The sequence below is a fragment of the Camelus bactrianus genome, chromosome 4 (genome assembly GCF_048773025.1).
Source record: "Camelus bactrianus isolate YW-2024 breed Bactrian camel chromosome 4, ASM4877302v1, whole genome shotgun sequence".
Lineage (NCBI taxonomy): Eukaryota > Metazoa > Chordata > Mammalia > Artiodactyla > Camelidae > Camelus > Camelus bactrianus.
The window spans coordinates 64,014,940-64,041,751 of NC_133542.1; the positions used below are offsets into that span (position 1 = coordinate 64,014,940).

Below are 26,812 nucleotides of genomic sequence, written 5' to 3' on the forward strand. Positions count from 1 at the left end.
AGGGAGGAGGGCTGAGCCTGGCTGGCCCCGTCTGAGGCTGCCTCCAGGGCTCAGCCCCACCGACCAGGAAGGAGGCCGGCGATGGAGCCAGCTTGCTGGGGGCCTACGGACACGGCACCGGCCTGCTCTGCTCCCGGAAGGCAGTGAAGAGGCCACCATGCTTTCAACCATGGCTCTTTACCATTCCCACTGCAGGTGTGAACCCGTGTCCTGCCTCCTTGCTTAAGACAGGGCTTTCCAAGCTTCTGCCATTCGAATGCCACCTTTAGAATGCCCTTCACATATCACTTGTCCTGTCTGTAGTTAATATTTTATTTGAGTTGATTATTTTGAGTCGATTATCCGATTACATAGAAAATCACCGTCATGTGCCTTCAGTACAATGGGGGTCATCACAATGAAGTGGAAACATAAATATGATGAAGACACCATTAACACATTCTAGCCAAATGCTGTTGCCTGCTAAGTGACTAAACCCCCGGACCTGCTCTCACTTCGCAGTTTAGGAAGGTAGCAAGTGAGAGGGACACGTGTGAGAGGATATTAGCAGCAACTGAAACATCCTCTTTGATGGCATCTGCAAGTCTGACAGAGGAATGAAATGAATCAAGCGCCCCACGGGGTGACCCACTCTCATTGGAAGCTGCAGGTGTGGACCAGCTCACGTCACGTCACATTTGGGGAGACTCCAGCTTAAGAGATGAGGACAAGCGCTCGAGTCTCGTGTTTGTGAAGGTTTCTGCCTCAGTCTGTGAGGCTGAGTTTCAGTGTGTCCACATGTGCGCCAAGTTGACACCGCCTTAGAAATGATCTAGGTCGGCTTCCTTGTTCTACATTTGGAGAAACTGAAGCCTCAAGCGAGAAAATGATTTTCTGGGGGTAGAACAGCCCATGAGAAACAAGAGGCAGGACTAAAACCTGAGCTGTTGTTTCCCGATCCAGTATCACCTCCCCTCCACTCCCTCCTTCAACTATTAGGAAAATTAAAGAATTAAGGGGGAGATTATTTTGCAAGAAAAAAGGGCTAAATAGTTGGAATATCGATCTATCTATCTATCTGCAGTTTAATACTTTCACTTCATGTTATAAAACCTACAAGGAAATTTCAGGTACCACAGGCATTCATTTTATTTAAAAAAAAAATGCCTACATAGCTCTCAACAAGCACCAGGCTCAGTCTTAAACACCTAACACATATAAGTGATTTTATTGCGAATGTACGAGGCAGGTGCTTTTAGCGCCCCCTTCTGTAGAAACCAGGACACAGAGAAGTTAATTAACTTGCTAAGGTCACACAGCCAGTAAGTGGCGGAATTAGAACTCTACACACTGGCTCCGAATTCTATGCTCTTACTTAGCATATCACACTTACTCTCAAGACATAAAGACGATCAGTGAATTGGGAGAAAAAAAACTATTTTGAAAATCCTAATATATTTTATATTAAGGTGCTGAACCAGGAGTCTCTGACTCATATTAGACTTCAGACATCTCCTTATAGACAGTCAGACATGCATGAGTTCAGAGTAAGTCTTGACTTCTGAGCAGCTGTCTAACTGCTAGTCTCTTAATGCCTCAGTTTCCCCATCTCTCAAATGGGGCTAATAGCATCTAATCCAAATCTTGAGAGGGATGACATAGGGCAGTGTCTGCCTAAGTAGTTTTCAACATCTAGAAAGTGCTCAGGGGATGGTAGTGAGAGATTGAAAGGATGACACCCATCCGCACTGATGGATTTATTCAGTGAGCCAGCTGGAGGCAGGGGACCGGCCCTAATGTCTCTGCGCTGCTTTGGCCAATCCAGCTCTCCCCCAACGCAGCTCATCTTGTAGACGGCTCTGTTGACCTTGAAGGAGCTAAGAGTCCTTTCAATCTGGGTCAGATAGGAACATCTAATTTAAAAGTTAAAATGATTTAGTTTTCTTGGCCAAAAGTAGAAGGGTCCCCTCCCCCTCAGGGAGGTGTAGACCCCCACTCATGGGTGTAAAGTAGGTCCTGTTTGATCACCAACGCTCGAGCCATGAAGGAATCAATGGCTTTTACCTTTGGCCAGTCATTGATTCCTCCAGATTACCTGGTGCTGAGTCATGAAGGTTACGAGCTACAGATGAACAGAAGGAGAATACAGACGTACAAGCCACATACGCGTGTGGGGACGGATGGTCTTAATCGGTACAAACATGTTAAATGGCTGAGTGCAGGATGTCGAGAGGGAAAGTGTGCTCTTGTGGGGAGACACTGTGGCACAGAAATCATCGCCGTGGCCTCTTCAGCTCACTCTGCAGCATCTCAGCTTTTGTGTTTCCTCTCCCACCTGCCCACCCACACCAAGTGGTTTCTCTTCCTTGGGAATAAGGATTATACGCCAGAGGTCCCTACGGCTTGTGCACGCAGACTACCTCCCTCTCTACCTTTTAGCAAGCGGTGGACTCTCTTTGCCGAAGCATTTTATCAAATGCTTCTTTTGTTTGAGGCCAAATAATCGTCAGATAACATTTCCATCCTGAACCTCTCCTCTTTCAGGAATTCCTGGGACTTTAAATGCACTGGCAGGTCCAGGTTCATAAGGCATCCGCAGCTCCACTCAGGGACTCTGGGGGAGCAGAGTCACGGATGCAATGTGTGCTCCAGCTCCAGAGCTGGCTCGGGGCTTAGAGTCCATGGAAGCCAGTGGTTTTTCAAACACAGCGCTATAAAACTCAGCTTTTATCTGTGCTACACAGTGGCTCCAAGGTATGATTTTGTTTGATCAAAGGGTTCCTTGGCTAAAGATTTAAATAAATTCAAATACTGAAAACACAAACATGTCCTCTCATTTATCAGATGAGGGAACGGAGGCCTCGGGGAGGTAAAGTAGAATTAATAAGTTACCAAAGCTGCTGTGAGCACTGGATGTGGAATCAGGGACTCCATTACCAGCCCTGTCACTTATTAACCGTGGAACCCTGGGGAAGACACCAGGGTCTTGGCACCCTCCCTCCTCTGTAACACAGGAATATCACTCCTTACTTTAATGCAGTTGTTGTAGGCGATTAAAGGAATTTAAAGTTGTGTTACAAACAGAAATGCTCTCTACATGCGTCCATTTATTTAACAGATATCCGAGCACGTATTAAATGCTGAATATCTACTTGGCATCTCTTCTTGGAAATCCCAAGTGTTCCCAAGCTTTTCATGTCCAAACCTGGTTACACAGTCTTCTTTCCAAACCTTCCAGGGTGCTCTAGCTCGGTGAATGGTACCAGCATCCGTCAGACTGTCCAACAAACATAGCTAAAAGAAGCCTTGGGTCTCATCTCAGCACCCTTCTCTTCCACTTTCACAGCCAGCCTAACGTCAAGCCCGCTCAGTTTCCCTTCTAAGTATCTCAGCATCTCTGCCCATTTCCCATGCTCACTCCCTGTACCATCGCCCTAACCCACATCGCAGGCATCTCGCTCCCAGGTGCCTCCTGCTGGTCGACCTGGACTCACCCTCGGATGTGGGTGCCACCCCGAGATACCTAGACTTCTGCTCTTCCTCAAGGCGGCCTCTTCTGACTCTCCTGGCCGCACTGACCTCCACCTCTGTGCGATCTGCACGTGGGTTGTTCCTCATTCTTTACACACATATGGTTAACCTGTCCCAGTTATCTGCATAGCTGTATGATTAATGCCTAGACTTCCCATGAACCAGAAGCTCCGAGAGGCAGAGATCCAGCTTTGCACCCCACCTCCTTTATGGCCTTGAGTGACGACTGCCTCTCCTCCCCTGATATTCATTTTTCTTAACCGTGAAAAACAAGAAATCACCAAGTTACCTGGAAAGTGACATCCAGGGATGGAAGTCCGTGAATTCTTTGGATCTCTGGATCAGTATCTACACATATGTGTACGTATATCACACACATTTTTAGGCATAAATGTGTGTTCATTCACTTAGAGAGAGAGAAACACACGCACACAGACTCAGGAATCAGTGCAGCTCCCTCTGCCTCCTCTCTCCAGAGCCTTCCTGTGTGCTACGTGGCCTGATTCTCTGATTCTCTGTCCTCTGGGGACAGCAGAAGCAATACATTGTAGGACCGCAAACTCGATTATGCTATTCATTATTCCATTGGGTGGAGATTTATTGAGTGCCTACTCTTTGACAGCTACTAAAATGGCTCCAGACCCTCCAAAGTGAAAGCACTGGGGGTCCCTGAATACACCCCCGTCCAGGCTCCCCCCCAGCTAGTCTCCTTGTCTAGACTTGGCGCGGGGCCATGCATGCAAATACCCCGAGGGCCCCTACCTGAATTCTCCAGGTCCTTATAGGCTTCGGCCCAAGCCTTGGCCATGTTGGCCAGTGTGTACTCCATGACCTGGATGTCGGTGATGGGGCAGTTGCACTGCGGGAACTCCTCGGCACACTGACACCTGCACTGGCTGTTCTGGCACACGTACTCCCCCTCCCCGTTGCACATGATGTAGCTCAAGGCCGACTGGACAAACTTCTCTTGCAGATACTGAGGGAAGATGATCTGAAGACCTGTTTGAGAATCGCAAGAAGGGGGAAGAGAAAGGTTAGAAAAGGTGTTTCATTAGCAGTTTCGAGAGGTGATGCAGAGGACTCCGGAGCTGCTAGCTTGCTCCTTGTGTGTTGTAACCAAACCATTCCCGGGTCCGCCGAGATCATAATCTGCGAGGCCTCCAGTTACGTTGCTTCTGCTTCAGCATCTCAGGTCATGACCTCGGCATCTCTGAGCTGCACACTCGAGTCCACTGTGTTAGGATGAGGCTAGAGCCAGACCTGTTAATAGACCTTCTCCATTTGGGGAGAAAACCCTTATTGGAAGCACAAGGTTATTGTTTGTTTTTCCTCACTTCCTTGATTTCTTTCTTTTTCTTTTCTTCTAATATTTATGAACCCTATTTACACAGCACACGTCCCGAGCTAGGCACTAGGGCTATAGAGATTAAAAAAACAACAACAAAACACACGCTTTTTGTCCTTGGGGAGTTTACAATATAATCAGCAGAGGAGGACCTGGACACACATCATCATAACACAGTTTTATAGACGCACAGGAGAGCTGGCCATATGTGGCACTGGATGGCAGAAGGCTGCAAACAACGTTGCCTGGGTAGCAGGGAAAGCTTTGTAGAGGAGATGAGATTCGGGCTGGCTGAACGTGGAAAAGCGATCGTGATATAAAAAAGAAGAACTGGAAACATCCTAAAGAGAGGGGTAGTAAGAACTAAAACTTAACATGTCTGCGGGTTGCTGGTGAATGAAGTAAATTTGGATGGCTGGGGGTGCAGTGCTGAAGGAGAACAGGGCTTAGAAAAGGGCAGATGCCAGAGTGCAAAGGTCATTATTATAAGCTAAGGAATTTGGACTTTAGCCTGTGAATAATGGGGAGGCGTTCTTTGGTAGTTTTCGAGGATAAGAATGATATAAGTAGAGTTATATAATTTCATAGGACGAATGTATCCCTCTCTCTCACACACACACACGCATCAGTGGAGAATGGCATCAGAGAAAATTAATTTTCTCTTCTTTGCTGGAAAACGAAGAAGGCAAAGCCCACCAAGAGGAAATAAGTAGCTCATGGCTGGAGGCTGAGCACCCTTGACCACATCTCCTGATCTTCTCTCTGTACTTGGCTAATCAAAATGCTGATCCTGAGAGCCAGTGATGGAGAAGGACTTATCTGGGCACGAGCACTGCTCCGGCCCCGTGAAATGTCAGCACAGCAGGTGATTTATTGCCTGTAGTGCCCAGAAAAACAAAAAGGCCAACTCTGGGCTAAATCAGTTCACTCCAGCACTCTCACCCAGGACATTTCTCTCCTCCCCACTGGGAGCCACTGACGGTCGTAGCCACCAACGTGCATCAGGGGAACGGTTTTCCTCCCCACAGTGTAAACAAGAACCGTGTTATTTGGATGAATTTTTTTTCTCAATCATGTTTCAAAGACATCCCTAATCCTGCTCCCCAGGGATCTGGTGGATAAACCCAGCATTTCTCTCACTCTCTACTTGGCAGTTGTGTTTCTAGATTTTTATCTTTCTTTCTCTTGCTTTCAAATGATTTAAAAAAAAAAAATGAAACCCTCATCATTTCAACCTGTCTTCATATCGCCACTAAAAAAGACTATTTTCAGACAGGCCATGTGGAAAAGAAGCTCGTGCTCCCAGCATGGCCTGCGGCAGGGCCCCACGGCCCAGGAGCCGAGAGCCGGGCCCGGCTAGGGTCAGGCCCCTCCACTCGCCGCCCGCGTCCTCTCAAGAGAGGCATTCACCCTCTCGAAGGCCCCCCCCATTCTCTTCTCTAAAACGGAGATACTTTTAGTCCCTACATCCGAGACTTGGCGAGAGGACGACGTGAGAGGGCTCCTGCAGTGTCTAAAGCAGTTCCTGGCACATGGCAGGTAGACAATCGATGTGATTCATTCCTGTTTTTGAGGAGGATGATCGTGATGCCATCCCACTGATTCAAGTTTTCTGAAGTTTCCCCGGAAACGTCAGGACAAATGAAGGAACAATGGCTGTGAGTATGTGAGCAGAGGGAGGAGATACGCAGAAGGCGGTGCTCAGATATCTGGGGCGCTTCCACGAGCTGTAGGGGTTAGAATTTTATGCCTGCTGGACTCGTGCCGGTGGGAGGGCTATTTGGGAAAGAGGGTCCTCTGGCAACACGCATGGAAGGTGTTCTAACAGACGGAGCCGTGCAGCAGGGGCGACGGTCCACCCAGTGAGCAAAGGGTCCAGATGAGTTTGAGTCACGGCTCGGAAGTCCTCCTGCACAGAGGGCTGCGATGCAACTACCAAAGGGTGAGGCAAACCAAATCGAGCAGTGAAAGTCCTAAACCAAGCCTACAGGTCTTTCCGAGTAGGCATTCTTGAGTCATTTTATCTGGATCACCATTTTCGCTTCCCAAGCAAGATTTATTTTTAGCAGATCCCAATCCCCTATAGGCATCTGAGTCTATGGATTGGGGTTGCGTTTCTCTTGCTTAAAGAAACTCTATAGACCTGACTCTTGGTCCTGTTTTTCTAGCTGGTTCATCATTTTCTTTCTTCCTTTTGTAGGGGATAAAATGTTCTCTTCTCCGTCCCAGCCCAAAAGGAGTTTGGGGAGGGCATTTTTAGAAAATGACGTCCAATCGTTTCTCCGTCTGGCAAGGATACAAAAGGCAGTTTTACCTACCCCATCTCATGCAACTGAAAACAGGTGATGTGGAGGGTGGGGGGCTTTCCGGGAGCAGCTGAGACACAAAACTGGCTGCTCTTTAAAAATGGAAACCCAGAACATGCCAAGCTGTCTCTGAGGCGGAATCTCCTGGGCGAATTTGAAAGAGAATAATGAAGACATCGCAATTAAAAAGCACTTTTCTGCAAAATGTCATTACTGTTGAACGTTACATAAGCCTTCCTGTGGCAGTGGGGGGTTCACGTAGCAGTCACCGCCCGCATCGTCTCCCGATGACCTGGGTCCAACAAAGAGACCCATTGCTAAGCATCCCCTGGATGGCGCCTGAGTCCTGCCGGCCTCAATGTAAGCTGTAAATAATTCGGAGGGGGATTTGGCCTGGGGAAGCACTGTTTGAAAGATATACAGCTGCCGGCTGGGGTGGAATCTTCTGTCCCCATCGTTCCCAGACACACACACACACACACAAACACACACACACACACACACACACACGGAAAGGAAAGGAAAACTCGGAGAATGAGCGAGAAAGGCCGCCACGAGTGCCAAGCATATAAATTTTGCTTCACAAAACCCAGGAAGGCCAGAGTTGAAAGTTCCACTGGCACACCGGCTCACCCATGCTACACAAATGGAGTATTTTCCCCCAACTCATTACACTTAAAACAATCTTCTTATTAAAAAAAAAAACAAAACCTTACGATACTTTAAAACGGAACATGTCACCGTTGTGCACAGCAATGGCCAATGTGGTGGTGGCGTCTGCCGTCTCTTTCCCTGATTTTTGCCTCGTCTCCCTCAGTCCTTCTCCCACTCTGCCTTCAACACACACTTTGCACACGACTTTTTGAGTCTCACGTACAGGCTTTGGTGCTGAGGTCTGATGTCCTCCCTCTGTCACAGTCCCTCGCCTCCCTCCCACCTCCTAACATTCTCTTCCTTTTTTTTTAGAACACACCAGGCATCCTGCCCTTTTTCAGTTCCCTCTTTGGGGCAACTTGTTCTTTCCTTAGTCTTTATCCTGGTCCTTCCCTGCGCCTAGAATATTCCTTTCCCGGATCTCTGCACGGCTCCCTTGTCCTGCCACTGGGACGTACACAGACTACCCAAGTTCAAGTGCCTCTTCTCATCTCTTGGTAGAATTAGTTTCTGAAGGACGTGATCTTATTCACTCGTCTTTGTTTTCTTCCCTCTCCCCCACGAGAGAGCGGGCTTCGGCAGGGCGGAGGCCTTGTCTGTCCATGACAGACCCCCACAGTGTACGACGGGGCCAAGCCCCGTGGGGGCTTCAGGCCCTCATTTGTTGAATGAAAGAACCGTCCTCTTTCTTATCCCAACTGAAAAGGAAGTTGTCCGTAAAAACGTTGCGGACATGTCCACAGCGCCACAACTACAGTGACAGACTCGGGACTCAAATCCAGGAATTCCGCCCTTGTTCTGCAGCACCCGAGGGCCCTTCTGCCTGCCTCCCCACTGGGGAGGGGCGGGAACTGAGACAAACACCCGGCTTGGGGTCCCTGTGGGAGCTCTGGCACAGAGTGGCCTATGGGAAAATCTTGGCCTTTGGAAATTCACTTTTCTTGCCTGCAGAGTTAAAATTCCAATAACCACCTCCCAGGGCTGTTGTGAAGAGTAAATAAAGGGAGCAAAGGCGTAACTGGAATCTCAGCAAACACCTGGCTGTACGGGATAAATGTTTGTGCCCTCCCCCACACCCAGAATTCCTGCTGACCCCCGACCCTGACCATGCGATGGTATTAGGAGTGGGGCCTTTGGGAGGTGATTAGGTTTAGATGAGGTCAGGAAGGTGGGGCATCCAAGATGGGATTAGTGCCCTTCCAGGAAGAGGAAGAGACAGGAAGGCGCCCCCCCACGCCCCGCCTCCCTCCACGAGCACACACTGAGGAAGGGCCATGTGAGCACACAGCGAGGAAGCAGCTGTCTACACGCCAGGAGTGTGTCTTTCCCAGACACAGAATCTGCTGGCATCTTGATCTTAGACCTCTCAGCCTGCAGAACAGTAAGAAATAAATGTCATAGAAAACAAATTTGTGGTTACAAAGGGGAAAGAGTGGTGGGGTGAGGGATAAATTAGGAGTTTGGGATTAACATATACACAGTACTACATTTAAAATGGGTAACAGACAAGGACCTACTCTATAGTGCAGGGAACTATACTGAATGTTTTATAATAACTTATAATGGGAAAGAATCTGAAAAAGAATATGTGTGTGTGTGTGTAACTGAATCACTTTGCCGTACAATTGAAACTAACATGCTATAAATCAGCTATATCTGATAAAAAATAGTAAAAGCAAAACAAAAGAAATGCCTCCTCCAAGTCACTCCATCTGTGCTGTTTTGTTATACCTGAGCTAAGACATTGATGTAATTAAGTGTTCAATAAATGTTAGGTTCCTCCATTTACACCCTATTAGAACATAATCCATTACCTGGACCCTTCTTGGAAAAATACTTCTTGAGTAGCCACATTTGGGCCAGTAGGAAATATGCTAAGAGTGCCTCTTGTCTTAATTGCATTATAGTGATTATTGTAGGTCTTCATAATTATCATTACATTGTTTGTATTTCAGTGAATTTTCCTTCCTTCCTCCCCTTCTCCCTTCCATCTTTCCTTCTTTTCTTCTCTCCTTCTCTCTAGTCTACTTTCCACACAACTGCTTAAGCCCTACTGTGTGCCTGGCGCCGTGCCGTGGGTACCAGAGTGAGTAAGGCAGGCAACCCCCTGCCCTCACCGACCTCACCATTTAGGAAGGAGGCAGACCTGTGTACAAGCTGCTCGGATGCAGTGAGACCAGTGCTTTACCAGAAGCATAGTGTTGCTCAGGAAACACAGAGGCAGAACACCTAGCCCATGGAATGGGGGTGGTCACAGACAGTGTCCTAGAGGATTGGCATTGAGGCTGAGATCCAGTGGATTAACCGGAGTTGGGGATGAGAGATCCACTGGAAGAGGAGTCTGGAAAGTGGAACAGCATGTGCAAAGGCCTCAGGCAATATCACTCCTTCCAACTAAGAACCAACTTGGCAATCGCCTTCCTTTCTGATTAAGGTTCATCTTTTTTTTTTTTTTATTTGTTTGTTTACTTCCAAGTTCCCCAGAGAAGGAAAGAAAGAGTCCCAGTGCTTCAGAGAAGATCACAGCTCTGAAGGGCAGAATGACCTGGAGCAGAGATCTGTCAGCTCATTAGAGGGGCAGCATCTCTTACAACAACAAAGGTCAAGGATACCGGTCTCTGACAGGCAAGGAGGAAACCTGAGATTCAGAAAAAGACAAGGCGGCTCACTGTGCTGTTGGGTTTCACCCATCAGAGGGCGCTAAAGTAACAGAAGAAATTTCAGGGCAACCCTGTATCGGATCCCTGAAAACTTTCCAGGGCAATGTCTATATTACCATTTAGAGCTGACACCTGGTTCAGGCGACAGTGCTCAGGGAGCTAGGGAGCATTTCATGTCTGGAAAGAGGACACTATCAACTAACACTGAGGGTCCAAAGATCTGGAGATTATAGTCCGACACTCATCTCTGACCCTGATCCTGCTCTTTTGCTGAGAGGAACTCTTCGCCTTTCTCCTTCCTTCAACAAGCAGTACCTGAGGAATGGCTGGAGGAGACGTTTCCTAGCTTCTAAGGACACAGAGGGGCTGCCTGGAGATTCAAAACCAGAGCACAGAATCCAAGTACAAGAGAAAAAAGCCTTAACGGATGATCGAAACATAAAAAGTAGCATCATATCAGGTAAGTGGTAAGTGTTTAACAAATATATTTCAAATATTGAATACATCAGTGATCTCTCATGAAGATGAAAAGGAAATAAGTCTGGAGACAATAATTATGGGACACTTTGTGATGTGTATAGGATGCGGGGAGAGTCTTGAAACATGAGTAAGGTCTTAGGAGATGAAGGAGGGCAACCCCTGTGTTCCATGCGGAGAGTGTCCCTTGAGAACAGATCAGTCCGTGTACACACCTTGGATCAATCTAAGTCTTGTTCAAGGCAAGGACCCTATATCTTCCTGTTTTTCTCCCCCTCAGCTTTGTTTTATTTTTATTCTCTATCCTAATTACCTAACATAGTAATATTTTTGATGGATTTGCTCTTTTCTGACCTATTTCATTAAATATTAAATGCATGATCTCTTACAGTGCTAAGAGGAAGGGGGAAAAATATACAGGTTCTATTTTGGTTGACTATAAATATTTTTCTGTCCTGTTCTTGCATCAGAATGTGGCCCCCCGTGGGTATCGCTGAGCCCTCTAGGAGTCCCAGCTGTTGTCTTGTACCTGCTAAGTTCTGCTTGTCAAATTCTGTCCATTTCTGAAAAGCATGAGGTGGGGAGAGCAACAACAAGGACTGCACCTTTTGCAAAAAGTCAGCCTGACCCCCCTTCCTGTGAAAGCTCAGGGACTTCAGACTGGCAGCTAAAGGACTTCATGGCTCCAGCAGCCATTCTGAACTCCAGTATAATGAAGGCATGCAGGTCAATTACCCATCTGTTTGTGTTTCTATTGCCGTGAATTACAGTATCCATTGCTGACAGCTCATTGGAGTGGAATGAAAATAAGACGATAATTCACCGGGTGAAACTGTGCAGAAAGGGCGAAAAGGCTATGATCTCATTCAGAAGTTCAGCCCTGTCTCCACGACGGGTCATTTGCGCTCTGGGAAATGAACAAAGGCAGCTACCTGGGGGCGGGGAAGGTGGGTGGGTTCTGACTCCCCCTGCTGGATAGAGTAACCTTTCACTTTCCCAAGAATCGTCATCTATAATGCAGGACCTTAAGGAGCCAACTTGGAATCCTTGCATGAAAGATACAGGTAAACAAAGTTCAGCACCATAGAATGGGAACTCCTTTTTAACGATCAGAAGTTTGGAGGGATAACACAAGGTGCCTTTGTAGATAGAAGACTCCCCACCATTGGAAGTGTAGAAGCAGAATTTGAAAGCTGACACTGTAGGAATGTTCCAGAGAACCCATCAATGAGGATTCTCCCTTTGAAACAATTACACATCCCCACCCTCTGAACTCAGATGGGTTCATGTGACATGTTTTGGTCAATGAAATGTGAGTGTAAGTGATACATGCAACCTCCAAAATGGAGGTGTGAGAACGAACATATGCATCCACCAGTTTCTCTTTCCCCATCTCCACAAGAAGAGCCACGCTCAATTTGGAGGCCGCCACTTTTCTCCAGATAGCTGTCTTTCTTCATTCCATGAAGCAGAGTCACTGCTGACTTGTGACCATGATGTAGTATCAGTAAGAAATGAATATTCACATTTGCCCACCACTGGGATTCAGGGATTGTTTGTTAGCACAACATAACCCAGCCTATACTGACAGCTACAAGAGGTGATAAACTGGGGCCCATAAGCCAAACTGCCCTACAGCCTATTTTCACAAACTGATTTTATTGGAAATCAGCCACACAGATTTAAGTATTGTTGACAGCTGCTTTCACATTAAAATCGAGCAGTGGCAACTGAGACTGTGTGTGACCTGCGAAGCCTAACATATTTGCCATCGGGCTCTTTGCAGAAAAAGTTTGCCAGCCTCTGTGCTGGTTGATCATTAAGAGTCATTCAACCTTGATTTTCTATGAGTCTATTCGGTGCTGTTCTTATTTCAATTATTAAGCAAAGATCAGTTAAGCATCTATTATGTGCCAGGCACTCTTTTAGGCCTAGAGAAAAAGCAAAAAATTAGAAGCAAAATCCTTGCATTCATGGAACTTAAGTTTCAGTGAGGAAGACAGAGTCAGAGAAGGATTTAAACTGGCAAAAGGGATCAGGGCAGAGAGACTTCTAAATAACAATTTCAACAGCACAGGAAACATAGTCAATATCTTGTAATAACCTGTAGTGAAAAAGAATATGAAAAGGAATATATGTATGTATATGTATGACTGACACATTATGCTGTACACCAGAAACTGACACAACATTGTAAACTGACTATACCTCAGTTAAAAAAAATATTAAAAAGAGACATTATGGTCTAAACTATGAAATCAGTAAGGATAAGGAAGCCAACATACTTTTTTCCCAGCATACTTTAAAAATTTAATAAAATTTCAACATGAAGATACCCTTGAAGCTTTAAGCAGAGGTTAATTTAATTTAAATCTAAGCGTCTTCATAGAATTCGTGATAAAAACGAAATGACACCTGTAAGACTGTGTTCCCTGATCCCTAGATCAGCTGACGTCTGCAGCGTCTTTTCTAACCTGTCTCCCTTTGCTTGCTGCATTCTGCACCGCCACTACCTCTGTCTCCCAAAGGTGCTCAGTTCTCTCTGTTCAGATTGTGACTCCAGCTCCAGCTGTTATTAACGCCACGGCCTTGGGAAGTTAAGACTGAAGGCTCAACTTCTCTGATGCTCACTTTCCTCATTAAAGCTTCCTTTGCGGGGCCGGTGTAAAAGCTAAAAGAACAGTTTTATATCTTGATTGTAGTGGTCTCTTGATTACATGATTGGATATGTTTGTCACATTCCTAGAACTGTTCTGCTCAAAAGGGTGGATTTTTCTGTATGTAAATTATACCTCAATGAATTGGAAAATAGAATCAGTTCTATAACACGTGAAGCTTTTAGTACATGACAGCTGATCAACTCACGTCATTTCACGTCCTCACCCTGTTTTCTACTGCCTTCCCTGGAAGCCTTCGGCAATCTCAGGCACCCCCTGTGTGGGCAACCAAACACGCCTTGCACGTATCTTAAGTTCTAATAGACCACGTGCCGCATCACATCATGTGTGTTTATGGTCTTGTTCCTCCTGGTCTGTGAGCTCCTTGAATGCAAGCAGCAGTCACCTCATTCACTTCCTGTTTCCTTGTCTCCTAGCACACTCGTGGGTCCCCAGTAAATGAGTTTGCAGGAATGTGAATTTAGAGAGAACGGGCTTCATTCATAGAGGACGGTGGGTCTCTGTTCTGTGCTTAGCACACCCCCACCTCCAGATGCATCCCTCCTGAGCACAACCTGTATCATCGTTCCTCCCATCATAGCCGGAAACCTGGATTTATTTTAACTTCAGCTCAATAGCAGGAGACAGGGGCTCAGAAACATCTGAGTGACAGAAATACACAAATCAAAAACACATCCTAAGAGAACAATGATGCTCAAAGGACTTGACCACTAATCTCAGCACATCTTTTCTTTGGGATCCATTGCTGTAAGTTATGATTCTTGAGGACTATACCCGCCTTTTATATTTCTTTGTATCTTTCTACAATATCACGCACTGTACTAGATCATAGTTGGTGTGCACAATTAAAACTGCTCTCCCCCTCCTTCTCTTGTCTCTGCGACATCAATCTTCTGCAAAAATTCAGTCCATATTGAATCTCAACATCCACAGCGTGGCACTGAAGACAATGAAACACAAAGCTGACATGGCAGAATCCCTTAAAGAAGCTTATAATCAAATTTAATAGAAGAGGGAAAACCCAGACGCAAATGGACAGGTTGCAAGATGAAGTTAAAAAAAAAAAATGCCGTAGAAGAGGCTTAAAATGTCCTGAAAGAGGCTTCTCAGAAGAGGTGGCGTTTGGAGGAGTAAGGGGCTTGCCTGAAAGATGGGAATCCAATGCAACAGAGAAGCCACATGAGCTGTGAAGACTGTTAGCCATGCAAGAAGGCTCCTGGCATAGAGGAAGCCCTCAGGAAATTGTCATTAGGTTGAGCCAGTCCAGTGTGGTGTAGAATGAGAATCGTAAGAATTCAGAGAACCTGGAGCTCTCTAGGGGCTGGGTGATGTATTCATTTCATCACTTACCCATTCACTTATAAACTCATTTAACAAATATCTTCTGATCACTGTGCACTAGGTTCTGTACATCATGCTAGAGACAGAGATGGCCCCTGCCAATGAGGAATATATACTCCAGCTAGGGAGTCAGATTAATAATAGGACAATTACACTATTGTGTGACAAATCCTAGTAAAGGAGGGGGGCAGGGTACCTAATAACCTAAAATCCTAGGGCAGGAGTGGTCGGAGAATTTCTTCTGAGAGAGGTGGAAGTCCAAGAGTTGGAGAAAGGTGCAAAGTAATAAAAAACAAACAACAAAAGATGCACATAGCAAAACATAAGAAATAACATAGGCCTGGAGTAGGGATGCAGGTATGAACAGGATGGGGAAGATGGCAAAGTCAAGAAGATAGGCAAGGGTTTGGTTAGGTCTACACCTTGTACCAAAATCAGAGACTGTCAAGGGTTTTCAGCAGAGCAGTGACAGTATTTGATTTGATTTTAAGAAGAGCAGACTGGTTGCTTCAATGGGGATGGATTGGCAGGAGTGATCAGAATCAGGAAGGCAGGTCTGATAATCTCTTGGCCCATCCATGTTACTGTAAATGGCATTATTTCATTTTTTTTTTTAATAGCTGAGTACTCTTTTATCCAATCATCTGTCGATGGCGATTTAGGCTGTTTTCATCTCTTGGTGATTGTAAATGGTGCTGCTATGAACACTGGGGTGCATGGATCTTTAATTTGAATTAGAGTTTTCTCCAGTTATATGCCCAAGAGAAAACGGTGCTGTACACCGGAAACTAACACAACATTGTAAATCAAGTACACTTCAATTTTAAAGAAAAGAAGGCTGGTTTGACGATAATTGCAATGATCCAGGGAGGAGAGAAATGATGATGGGAGAAGGTGAACCAAGACAGGGGTAAAGAAGGAAGGATTTATGATGAGGGAACAGGTGTTTGTGTTGGGCACTGAAAGATGGACTGAACTCAAAGAGAGAAGGGAGGTCATTTAGGTCATATAGAGGTTCTGAGTGTGTGATTGATAGGAGTTAGAGCCTAGTCTGGAAGGAGCTGAGGTTTCTAAGAAGAGATACTGGAAAAGAAAAAAAGAAAGGGGGAGGAGGAAGAGAAAGAAGGAAGAAAGAGAAGGAGGAAGAGAAATGATTTCAGACCAATAAGTGAAATGAGCCGTTTGAACATGACTGCTAGGAGGAGGTGCTCAAAACACAGCAGAGTCTCAGGCATCCTCCCTGAGGTGCAGAGTGTAGATGATGCCTGAAGTTGTCAGTCTTCCATCCCACATCCCCTCACTGACCAGCCTCCCATCTTTTAAAGATTTTTTACTGCACTCTGGGCCATCTTTCTCTTTTGGAAACTGAGGGTGGGCTGGTGACCTCACTTCTTTTTCACTGAGAAAAATATCATATATCATTGAATCTAAGATGCCATTTATTGTAAAACATACCACTGTTTTGTGTACATCAAGGGAAAAAAAAATACCCTGCCAATTAAACTATGACATGCCAGCAGTTATAAGAAACATTCTAATTTCAGAGATATTAAAATCTGAAGAATCTTATAACAAATCTACAAAAAGTTATCAGAAGTTCAAGAAAATGGTCCCATGACCACAACTATGAATTTCACCCATCTGTGGGCTCATAAATTCTCCATCCCTTCAGTAGGTATGAACTTGCAGGAGCTCTTCCCTAAGGCAAATCATCTCAGTCCTGTACCAGATCCTATTCACGCTTCCCTGCTCAACTCTGGCTCTAAAAGAATCCCTCTTGCTCACAGAATCAATGTTTCCCTCTCTGAAGATGACTTCCATCAGCATATTAAAGTTTTGTTGCTTCTACATTAAAAAAGAAGAAAAACTCACAGACTCCACGTCACCTTCTGCCACTGTGCCATTTACTGTGAGATTCCTCTGTAGAGTTTGCTATGTCCCCTGCCTTCGCTTCCTCTCTTCTTGTTTTCTCTTGGGCTCATTCTACTCAGGCATCCACTCCCATAATTTCATTGAAGCATCATTGTCAGGGTCACACACGACCTCCATGTTGTGAAATCCACTACCCCGGTCTCAGTGGTCATCTGACTCGTCCTATCAGCAGCATCTGACATGGTTGACAAAGACCTCTGTTTTGAAAAACCTTCTTTACTTGGTTTCCAGGATCCCACACACTCTCTAGGCTCTCTTCTCACCTCCCTGGTGACTCCTTAGCTTTCTTTCCTTGTTCCTCACTATTTTCCCATTATCCCAACTCTTTGACATTCAATTCCCCACAGCACAATAGGATTTAAGGATTGCATTCCTTCTTTTCTCTGTCTACACTCTCTCCCAAGGCAATCTCATCCAAACTCATATCATTCAATAGCATCTCTCTAGTTTCCCTTGACTTTCCAAAAGTCCACTCAACATATACGTTTGTATATATAATAGACTTCTCCAACCTAGGTTCAAACCCAGTTAGGTTCAAACCTAATCCCTTCTGTCCCATCAAAATGAGTCCCTCCCACCGTAATCACCGTAGGCAAAGCTTTGGGGTCATCCTCTGCTTCTGTCTTTCTCTCACAAGCATTTTCTCAGTCCATTGCCAAATAATGTCAGCTCTACTTAAAAATATACCCATACCCCAATCACATCTCACAACCCTCACTGCTGCTATCATGGTCATGGCCACCATTTTCTCTCACCTTGCTAAACGCTATAGCCTTCTAACTGAGTTCCTTGTATATGACCTTGCCCCCTAAGTCTTTTCTACACAGCAGTCATAGTCATTCATTTAAAATGTGAGCCAGGTTCAGTTACTTCACTGCCCGAATTGGCAATGGCTTCTCATTTCATTCAGAGTAAAATCTAAAGTCTGTTCCATGGTCTACAAATTTCTACTTGACCTATTCCCTCACTATCTCTCTGATTGTTAAAGGAAATACATTTCTTTGTTTACATGTTTATTGTCTGCTCCCCCAACACCCACACATTAAATACAAACTCCAAAATGATTGAGGCTTAGCTTATCCACTGCTCTACATGCAGCTCTTAAAACGCCTGACGTTGATGGTCAACAAATATTACCAAATGAATAAGTGAACGTATGAATGGATACATTTCTGGATTATCCCTAGATTTCAGCAAAACATTTTCTCTACATCCCTTTCCGCATCAGTGAGTTACCGAGGCAGAGGTCTGCTCTCCGGATGTTCATCTTACCAGATGGATACGAGATTAAATTACATGACAATGTCAGTAAAACACCCAATGGGCTTTGTGGAGAGAGAAGTATAAAGAAGTTTATTTTTATAAAAAGTTATCATTATGCCATTAGCGTTATTACAACCAGTTCGGCTGTTGCTGCTTTGACTACAAATAGCCTCTGTGCATTTCCACGGTCTGTTCTTTCTCATTTCTAGTCTCTTTCTCCAATCCTCCTCTTTCTTTTTCCTATTTCCTTCCACCTTTGCCCTGTTTTGTGAACATTTTATGAAATACCACGAAGGGAGTGTCATTAGAGCACCATTCATATCATCCTCAATTTATCAAAAGAAACCTCTGCAGAATCTCCCCTCTCAGCCTCATTCAGAGGCATCAGGAGGGGAACAGAGGAATGGAGAACAACCCATTTTGAGAAGGAGAAACTCTGCAGTCAAGCTGTTGAGGTTAAAATTCTGACTCAATCACTTATTAAGTAACTTCTCTCAGCCCCGGTTTCCTCATCTGCAAAATGGGGATGTTATTTATACCTTCCCCATAGGAATGCCGTGAGAATTAAAAGTGCAGTAAATGCAATTACATAATACAAATAAGTGTAAGTTAAAATAAACAAGAAACAAATATGTGAATGTACATATAATAAAAATAAATTAACACAGTCCCTGGCACACAAGGAAGTGCTTAATAAGCAGGATCTATTATTTCTGGTTCCTCTACCCTCAGTCCACACAGCTTCCCTTCTAGCTGGGCTGGACCATCTCCTGCTCTTTTCTGCCTCTGCTTTATTCATGATCTCTCTTTGTAGAGGACGTCAAGATAGAGCACATTATTAAATACATTTTTAATAGCTGCATATTATGTACCCAGAAACGCATACATAGAAATCGTGTGTACAGCTGTATGAATTTGCGCAAAGTAAACACACATGATCAAGAAACAGAACACCATCAAGACCTCCAGAAACCTCCCTCATCTCTCTTCCATCACTTCCCTCCCCATCCCTCCTCCCCAGAGGTTCTGGAGCTCTAAAACAATATACTTGCTTTACTGTTTCTGATCTGTATAAGAACTGGGTAAGAATGGAATACAAGAATGAAATCCCACAGCATGTCCTCTTTTGCATCCAGCTTCTTTTATTCAGGGTTACACTCATGAGATTCTCCAATATTGTTGCATAAAAAGGTAGTTTATCCTTTCTCATTTCTGTGCTGTGCCCATCGTATGACTGTGTGACAAGTTATTTATCCATTTTCTTGCTGATGGGCATTTGAGGCTATTTCCATTTGGGGGTCTATTTATAAAAAAAATTCTATGAACATTTGTGTTTTTAGTGAACATAGGTAGCATTTCTGGTGGGCATATTCCTAGGAGTTGTAATTGCTGGGTCGTGGGGTGGGGCCATATTGAGTTTTCCAAAGTGACTGTATTAATTTATTCTCCCAGAATCAGTGCACGTGAGTTCCCACTGTTCCACGTTGTCACTCCTTGATATTGTCAGTGTTTCTTTCATTTGAGTCAAACTGATTGCTGGGTTATGACATTAAGTTGTTTTAATTTACATTTTCTGAATTCTAGGCAAATCAAATGTTGATTTGCCATTTTGATATTCTTGTTTGTGAAGTGCCCGTTCATGTCTTTCACCCATTTTCTTTTCTCACTGGATTGTCTGCCTTTTCCTTATTGGTTTTAGAGGTTATTTATATTTTACATGAGAGTTCTTTGTCAAGTACATATATCACAAATATTGCCTTCTATTCTGTAGCTTGAATTTTTATTCTATGAATAGCATCTTCTGATGAACCAAAATTCTTAATTTTAATATGGGCCAATTTGTCATTTTCTTTATACTTTGTGCTTTATGTATGTTATTGAATAAATATCAGTCTACCCAAAAGTCATGAGATATTCTTCTTACTATTTTAGAAGCTTTTTTGTTTCTTTTGTTTCTAAAAAGCTTTTTTCCTCTTTTCTATGATTCCTCTACTTAAACAAACAGAATAAATTACCTCCTTCTCTGAATCGCCGTAATAATAAGCCTTACTTTTACTATATTACGTACCACCTTGAATCGCATGTCTTTTCCTGTCCATCCTCTCTATCTTATCCTTGCATTCCATGCACCCAAATATCTAAATCTTTTATGATATTTTCACTAAATCTCGGTCATGATGCCTCCCAAGTCACTCCATGATTGGTCTATTTCTCTCCATCCCACCTGCTACCTCCACTGTCTAAATATATGACATCTCATCTTGAATTACTGCAGTCACCCTTAATTAACAGATCACCAACCTCAGATCTACTCCTATCTAATTAATTGACCACACAGTCACCAGAGCAATCTTCCAAAGCATCAATCTCTTCCTGCTACTTTGTTTTTAAAAATTCTTCCATGGTTCCCATTCCTCTCAAATTCATGTTCAACTCATTAGTGTGCTGCCTTCCGGGATTGGAAAGATTATTTTGCCTTTCTGACCAATGAAGTCTCTGCTTTAATCTCTTAAGGTCGCTTCATTTCCTTGAATGCCCCTTCATAAGGACTCTTCTCCGTATCTATGCCCCTGCCCTCTCTTCACTCTTAAGGGCTAATCCTGTGCATCTTTTTAACAAGAAAACTTTCCTGATTCTCTAGTAGGTTAGGTCCCCATACTATGGGGTATCAAAGAACCCTCATAGCTTTTCTCCCTTCAAACCCATTACACATTATTATTTGTTTAAGCCCATGGTCTCAGATAAAGTGTATACTTCTGTGGGGCAAAAAGTATGTCTGTCTTGTTCACCACTGTGTTCTGGTGCCTTGCTTGATGCAACATGAGTTCTTGAAAAACATTTGGTGAATTGAATTGACCTGATTTGTGCTCATATGTCCAGCATCTAGCACTAGATTTGGCACATAGTCAATCTCAATAAACGTTCGGTGATTCAGCATCGTCACAAAACTCGAGAGTCAGTATTGAGAAGGATTTAAAGATCACCTACTTCAATCACCAACCCAACAGAATGGTGGTTAAATAATTTCTGTCACATCCCTAGCAAATGTCACCAACTTATAACTCATAACAAAGAGTCACCATATACATCAGCAGGCCATTCCAGGGTTGGGCATTAGAAGATCTATTTTATACTGAGTTTGAAATTATACTGAGTTTTATTCCAGTTAAAAGCTGGGATCTTTGTAGTATCTTGCAAGTAGATCAGATTTGGCCCATTTTATCCATATTATTGAATCTGACTATCTTTTCTGTAAGACAGCCCTTTGGGTATCTGCACACAAGTCCTTTTGCTCCAAGTCAACCTTCTTCAGCTATTCATCTTGTAAGACATTCTCCTTCAGTTTCTTTACGACCCTCCTGAAATGTGTGTCTCGGACTTGGACCCAATCCTCCAGGTGTGCTCTGATCAATCTAGACTAGAACAAAGCTGGCATTTCCTTTTTTTGTGTGACTAGCATACTTCTAATAATATAATTAATGGCAGACCTGGATTTTGGAGGATTGAAGATTTAGGCTTATACGATAGGTGCTTATTGAGAAAAGGAATCCCAAATTAGATGAGAACGTGAATATTTAGAATGAGAAAAGTTGGGGACTTGGAAGGTGAGGGAGCCCTAGAATATTAAGTTTCATTAGCTTCCCAGTAAATCAGCTTCTAAATGTCCCTAAGATCTTAATAACTTCCTAGTGACATCCTGTTAATCCGTCTAAATTTGCTCCAATTACAACTCACAAGTCTCTCCACCTCCTACTCGCACAGCAGGCTGACCAGATGCAGAGCGGAGCTATTCGTCCTGGACTCCCACGCTGCTCTCAGTCCACAAGGTCACTGTGGGCATCACAGGAACTAACGCTGAAAATCCTGGCGCCCCCCAGGTAGGTCTGTCTTTCTTACTCCTGTCTTTTCAGGCATTACCAAACCCATGTCTACTCTTTTCTCCACTAAACGGGGTAGGGCTATTCTTCATGTATTTGAGGTTTCATTTTGTTGGCTTTTGTTTTAACACTTAACCAATTTCTTGGCCTGAACTCCCCTGATGGGTTTTCATTCACTGCTCCCAAGTGACACTACCAAGCCCGCCCTGCACCACTTCCCAACCATCTTCTATATCAGGAGCGTGAATCAAAGAGTTGCCAAGGAACCAGAATATAAAAGTCATATTAGGCTTTGCTTAGCTCGACCTGCCAATCTCAGCGCGACTTTCCTCCCACTGACATTCAGAATCCCCTTTAGCATATCCCTCTCCAGAAGGTCACATTTTCAGTTTGCTCAAAGTTAAAGCGTGTCATTTTTTTTCCTGACTATAAAGTTAATGCACGATCGTGGTAGAAAAGTTAGAAAAGAAACTGGAAGCCTAAAATAAATCATCTATAATCTAATCACGCAGAGGTAACCTTTTTTAACATCTCCATATATTTCCTCGCAATGTTATTTTTTTCTTATCCTGTTACATTAAGATCATGCCACACGTTCAATCAGAAACCATCGATTTTAAAATTAACATTACATCAAATAATTTTCACATATCTTGGAAATTCTTTATAAACAACCTAATATTATGTTGCATGGGTGCTACATAATTCATTTAGTCTCTTCATGTGGAGAAATTGAAATATTTACATTGTTTTGTGTTTTTTTGCTATTATGAATTATGCTTTTTAAAACAGCACTATCAATAGTTAAAGTCTTGCCATTTTTCCCCCTACAATCTCCTCTCCTCTTTACGATGAATTAATTAATCAGGATAAAATTACAATTTTTAAAGAGTATATTTTCTTTAAGGTCATGAGTATATATGGAGCAAATAACATGGACCTGACATATAATAGATATTAAACAAATACAAATATTTATATATATCAACAAATCAATCCTTATAATTATTACAGTTTCACTAGCAATGCCTAAGATGATTTGTCTTTGTATATATTCAAGCCAGCATTGGAATGTTCTTATTTGTAAATTCTGCTAAAAGCACACATGTGTGTGTGTGAATATATTGATGACCACAGACGATTAACAAATAAGGAGAAAGATTACACAGAACCAAAAATTCTATAAAATTTCCTATACTTCTTGGAATTCAAATAACATCTGCCAAAATACATTGAGAATCAAACACAATAATGTGGGAAATTCAGACGCTACGATATGAAACTTTAATATATGTTAGATCTAGAGCATCTATAAATAACACTGTTTAGACATTTTCATCAAAATAATCAGATAAAGCTCACATTTCCATACTTTATATCTGAAAACTAATTAATAACCATGAATTTAATGTCCTGTATGTTAAAACTTTAAAAAAGACATCATATCATAACTGTCTTAATTTCCATATTTTCAGTTTTCATTGGTTTCTCTGCCTTTCATCTTCTTCTTCATTCTCCCTCCACATCATGCCTCCTGATGCCCACCGTCCCTCCTCCTCCAGGCTGCCCCTACCCCCGCCTCTGGTCCCACCATTTCCGCTGACATCCTACCTTGAAGGTGCAGTTTGCTCTCCGTGCTTTGCAGAAGGACGGAACTCACAGAGTCCAGATTGTCATAGCTGTTGCAGCCCAGAGGCCCAGTGCGTGTCTCTGTGACCTGGAGCGGTGACAAGGTGACAGATGTGAGACAGGTGCCCTTGTCTGGGACAGATCCTGTAGAGTCAGCCCCCAGAAGAGCAAAGGCAGCAGAGAAGGTCTCCTGGCCTGAGCCAACGGCTGCTCCTTGAGCCCCTGGCCTGTGCCAAGGACCATGCCTGTCACCAAGCGGACAACAGGATAGCAGGGCAATCTAGCACACAGACTGGAGCCAGGGCACCCAGGTTCCACCTTTGCTTCTCACGTCACAGAGTCACTTGAAGGAATATTAAGTAGAAGCACTAGAGTGTATTTCCAAAGCCTGGGCTTTGGAATTAGGAAGAATCAGTGTTAAATCCTGGCTGGGCCATTCATTTGCTGTGTGACCTGAGGCAGTCACTTCTCTACGCTTCTGCAACCTGAAGCTAGTAAATCCTTTCCAGGAAGGTTGTGAGACTAAACCTGAAAGGTTTCAGTGCCTGACACGTGGCATGTGTTCAATGGCGGGCATCTTATTACCAAAAGTCTCCATAAACTGTAATATGCATTATCAGCGAGTGCATATGCACTATTGTTAGACAAGAGCCATAAAACGATTCCCATTTTCCAAAAAAGGCCAAAAAAATTAGCAAAGAGCACAGTCCACTCCACTGCAGACAGAAACACCTCAATCGTATGATGGTGTGTTTCTAAAACATGGTCTTAGAGTAATTGAGGTGGTGGACAACAGAGGAACGTGGAAATCTGAATGCTTTAGTATGTAAAGAGGATTCTTCATCTCCGTAGTCTTCACGTCCCATGATTTAACACAATCACTTGTAGGACTGTTCTGTGGTTTGCGTCCAGCTCTAAAGACACAGCGCTGATTGCTTAAGGGAGTGATGCCTTGGGACAGAGTCACACTCATCCCCAAACACCAGCTGTGCCTTTTTCCAGCTGCGAATCCTTAGGTCAGTAACTACCCTTCTGAAGCCTCAACTTTCCTATCTGTAAAATGTAATACTGTTACCCACCCTCATTGTAAAGGGATCGCATTTTTGAAGAGTTGAGCACTTAGGGAACAGTATGTAAATAGATGGCTATTAGGCTTTGCTTTAAAAAAATAGTTTATTCTTTTTTGTATAGAATAATAACATAGTTGTTGTTCAATTAGAGTCAAAACTACTGATTCATTTTGCTAAAGACACTCAGGAAAGGAAAACCACGGGCAAAACTTCCCCCCTGGGTCAGCTGCTCATCTTAAAGCTGGCAGGGAGAGTAATTCTAGCCAACAGGGTTTCGAGGTAGGGCGAAGAAATGGCTAGAAACAGACTCAAAGCCATGGAAAAGAAACAGTTATCAAAGGGGGAACTGGGAGGGATAAATTAGGAGTTGGGGATTAGCAGATACACACTACTGTATATAAAACAGATAAATGACAAGGACCTCCTGTAGAGCACGGGGAACTATATTCAATACCTTGTAATAGCCTATAATGAAAAAGAATATAAAAAAGAATATATATAAAAATGTATAACTGAATCACTATGCTGTACTCCAGAAACTAACACAACATTGTAAATCAACTATACTTCAATTAAAAAGAAATGGCTAGAAAAATCCAAGTCCCAGATTGAGTGTTGAGGACAGTACTACTGCAAGAATGGTTTCTTGAGTGGCCTCTGTGCGGTTTCTCTGGGAAATTCCTTGTAAGGAGGCAGACTGTACTTCCAGGATGCACAAAAGAGGATTATCTTCTGACAGAGCTTCAATATCGCCGTTCCGCATCCCATCCAGCGGGGAGAGAACCATTTGGTGCTAATGAAAACCAGGCCTTTGCTTCACTCGGACTCCAATAGCTTCATAAAGATCTGTCTCTCTGTGCTGAGTTCCCGAACAACATAATCCCCCCAATATGGGTGATTCTTCTCAGATAAGCTGGCTCTTTGTTTGTCGAGCTGATTTATTTCTCTCCTTCTTACCTCCCACATTTTTCTCCTCTCCTGGTCAATTTCTGACTCATCTGCCTGAATCTTCGCTAACGCTGCTCTGCAACCCCCACCCCTTCACAGACACACACACACGCGCACGCGCACGCTTTTGCCCTAGAGAGAGCTTTTCAAGTCTTCATCTCAGGCTAGGTCTGCATCTTTTTCAGAAGAAATTAGACTGAAGATTGAGGAGTAAAATGCAGGTATAATCTGGTTTAAGAAAATAGGAGATGCAAAAAATAAAAATCTTCATTGAAACCTTCTGAAGAACGAATCCTTTATATCAAAAATGTCCTTTCTCATTCTCTTTATAAAGGTAATCCCTGAATTTACTGCATTTAAAGTGCAGTTTTTTGGTTTGTTTAAGGACCTATGCCCTAAGGCACTGAACTGAAAGTCTACAGCTGCTCTTTCCAATGTGGCTATTTAAATTTAAATAAATTAAAATGAAAAAAAAAGTACTCTTGTACGTGTAGTTTCTCAGTAGCCACATGTGAAGTGCTCCGTCACCCCATGTGACTGGTAGCCACTGTCTTGGCTAGCAGAGCATTCCCACTGTCTTGGCTAGCAGAGCATTCCCACTGTCTTGGAAGGGTCTATTGGTGGAGAAGAGCATGTGTCCACACATGACAGACTGCCTGTTTTATAAATAAAGTTTATTGAAACACAGCCATGTCCATTTTTTCCCACATTGTCTATGGCTGATTTTGTGCTCCAGCAGCCCAGCTAAGTTGCAGAAGCAGAGATCATATAAACTACAAAGCCTAAAATACATTTTATTGGCCCTTTACAAAAAAATACTCGCTGACCCCTGGTCTAGAGAATAGAGTTCTGGTCCCTGTTAACATACTGTCTAGGTGTGTAACCCTGAGCAAAAGTCTTTAACTGCTGGACCTCAGTTTTTCCATCTGTAAAATGGAGGGGGGGGAGGAATAAAAGACACAGGGGTTAATGGATTACTAACCTAGGTTAGTAATTACTAGCTTAGTAATCCTAGGTTAGTTGCACAATCTGACTCTTGCGAGCTCTGTGACCTTGTGAAAATGATTTACCCATTGTGGCCTCAGTTTCTTCACCTAGAGAGAGAGCCTGGAAATCACCCA

The 26,812-nt window shown here is 43.6% G+C and overlaps 1 protein-coding gene across 1 annotated transcript in view; it reads right to left on the reverse strand.

The window, feature by feature from the left end:
- Positions 1-26,812, reverse strand: part of BRINP1 (BMP/retinoic acid inducible neural specific 1) — a 159,981-nt gene that overhangs the window by 25,956 nt on the left and 107,213 nt on the right. Inside the window, exons 5-6 of the mRNA XM_074362115.1 lie at positions 23,656-23,761; positions 4,273-4,509 (exon numbers count right to left, since the gene is read on the reverse strand). Coding sequence (XP_074218216.1) covers positions 4,273-4,509; positions 23,656-23,761 — 343 coding nt within the window. The remainder of the gene's footprint in view (positions 1-4,272; positions 4,510-23,655; positions 23,762-26,812) is intronic.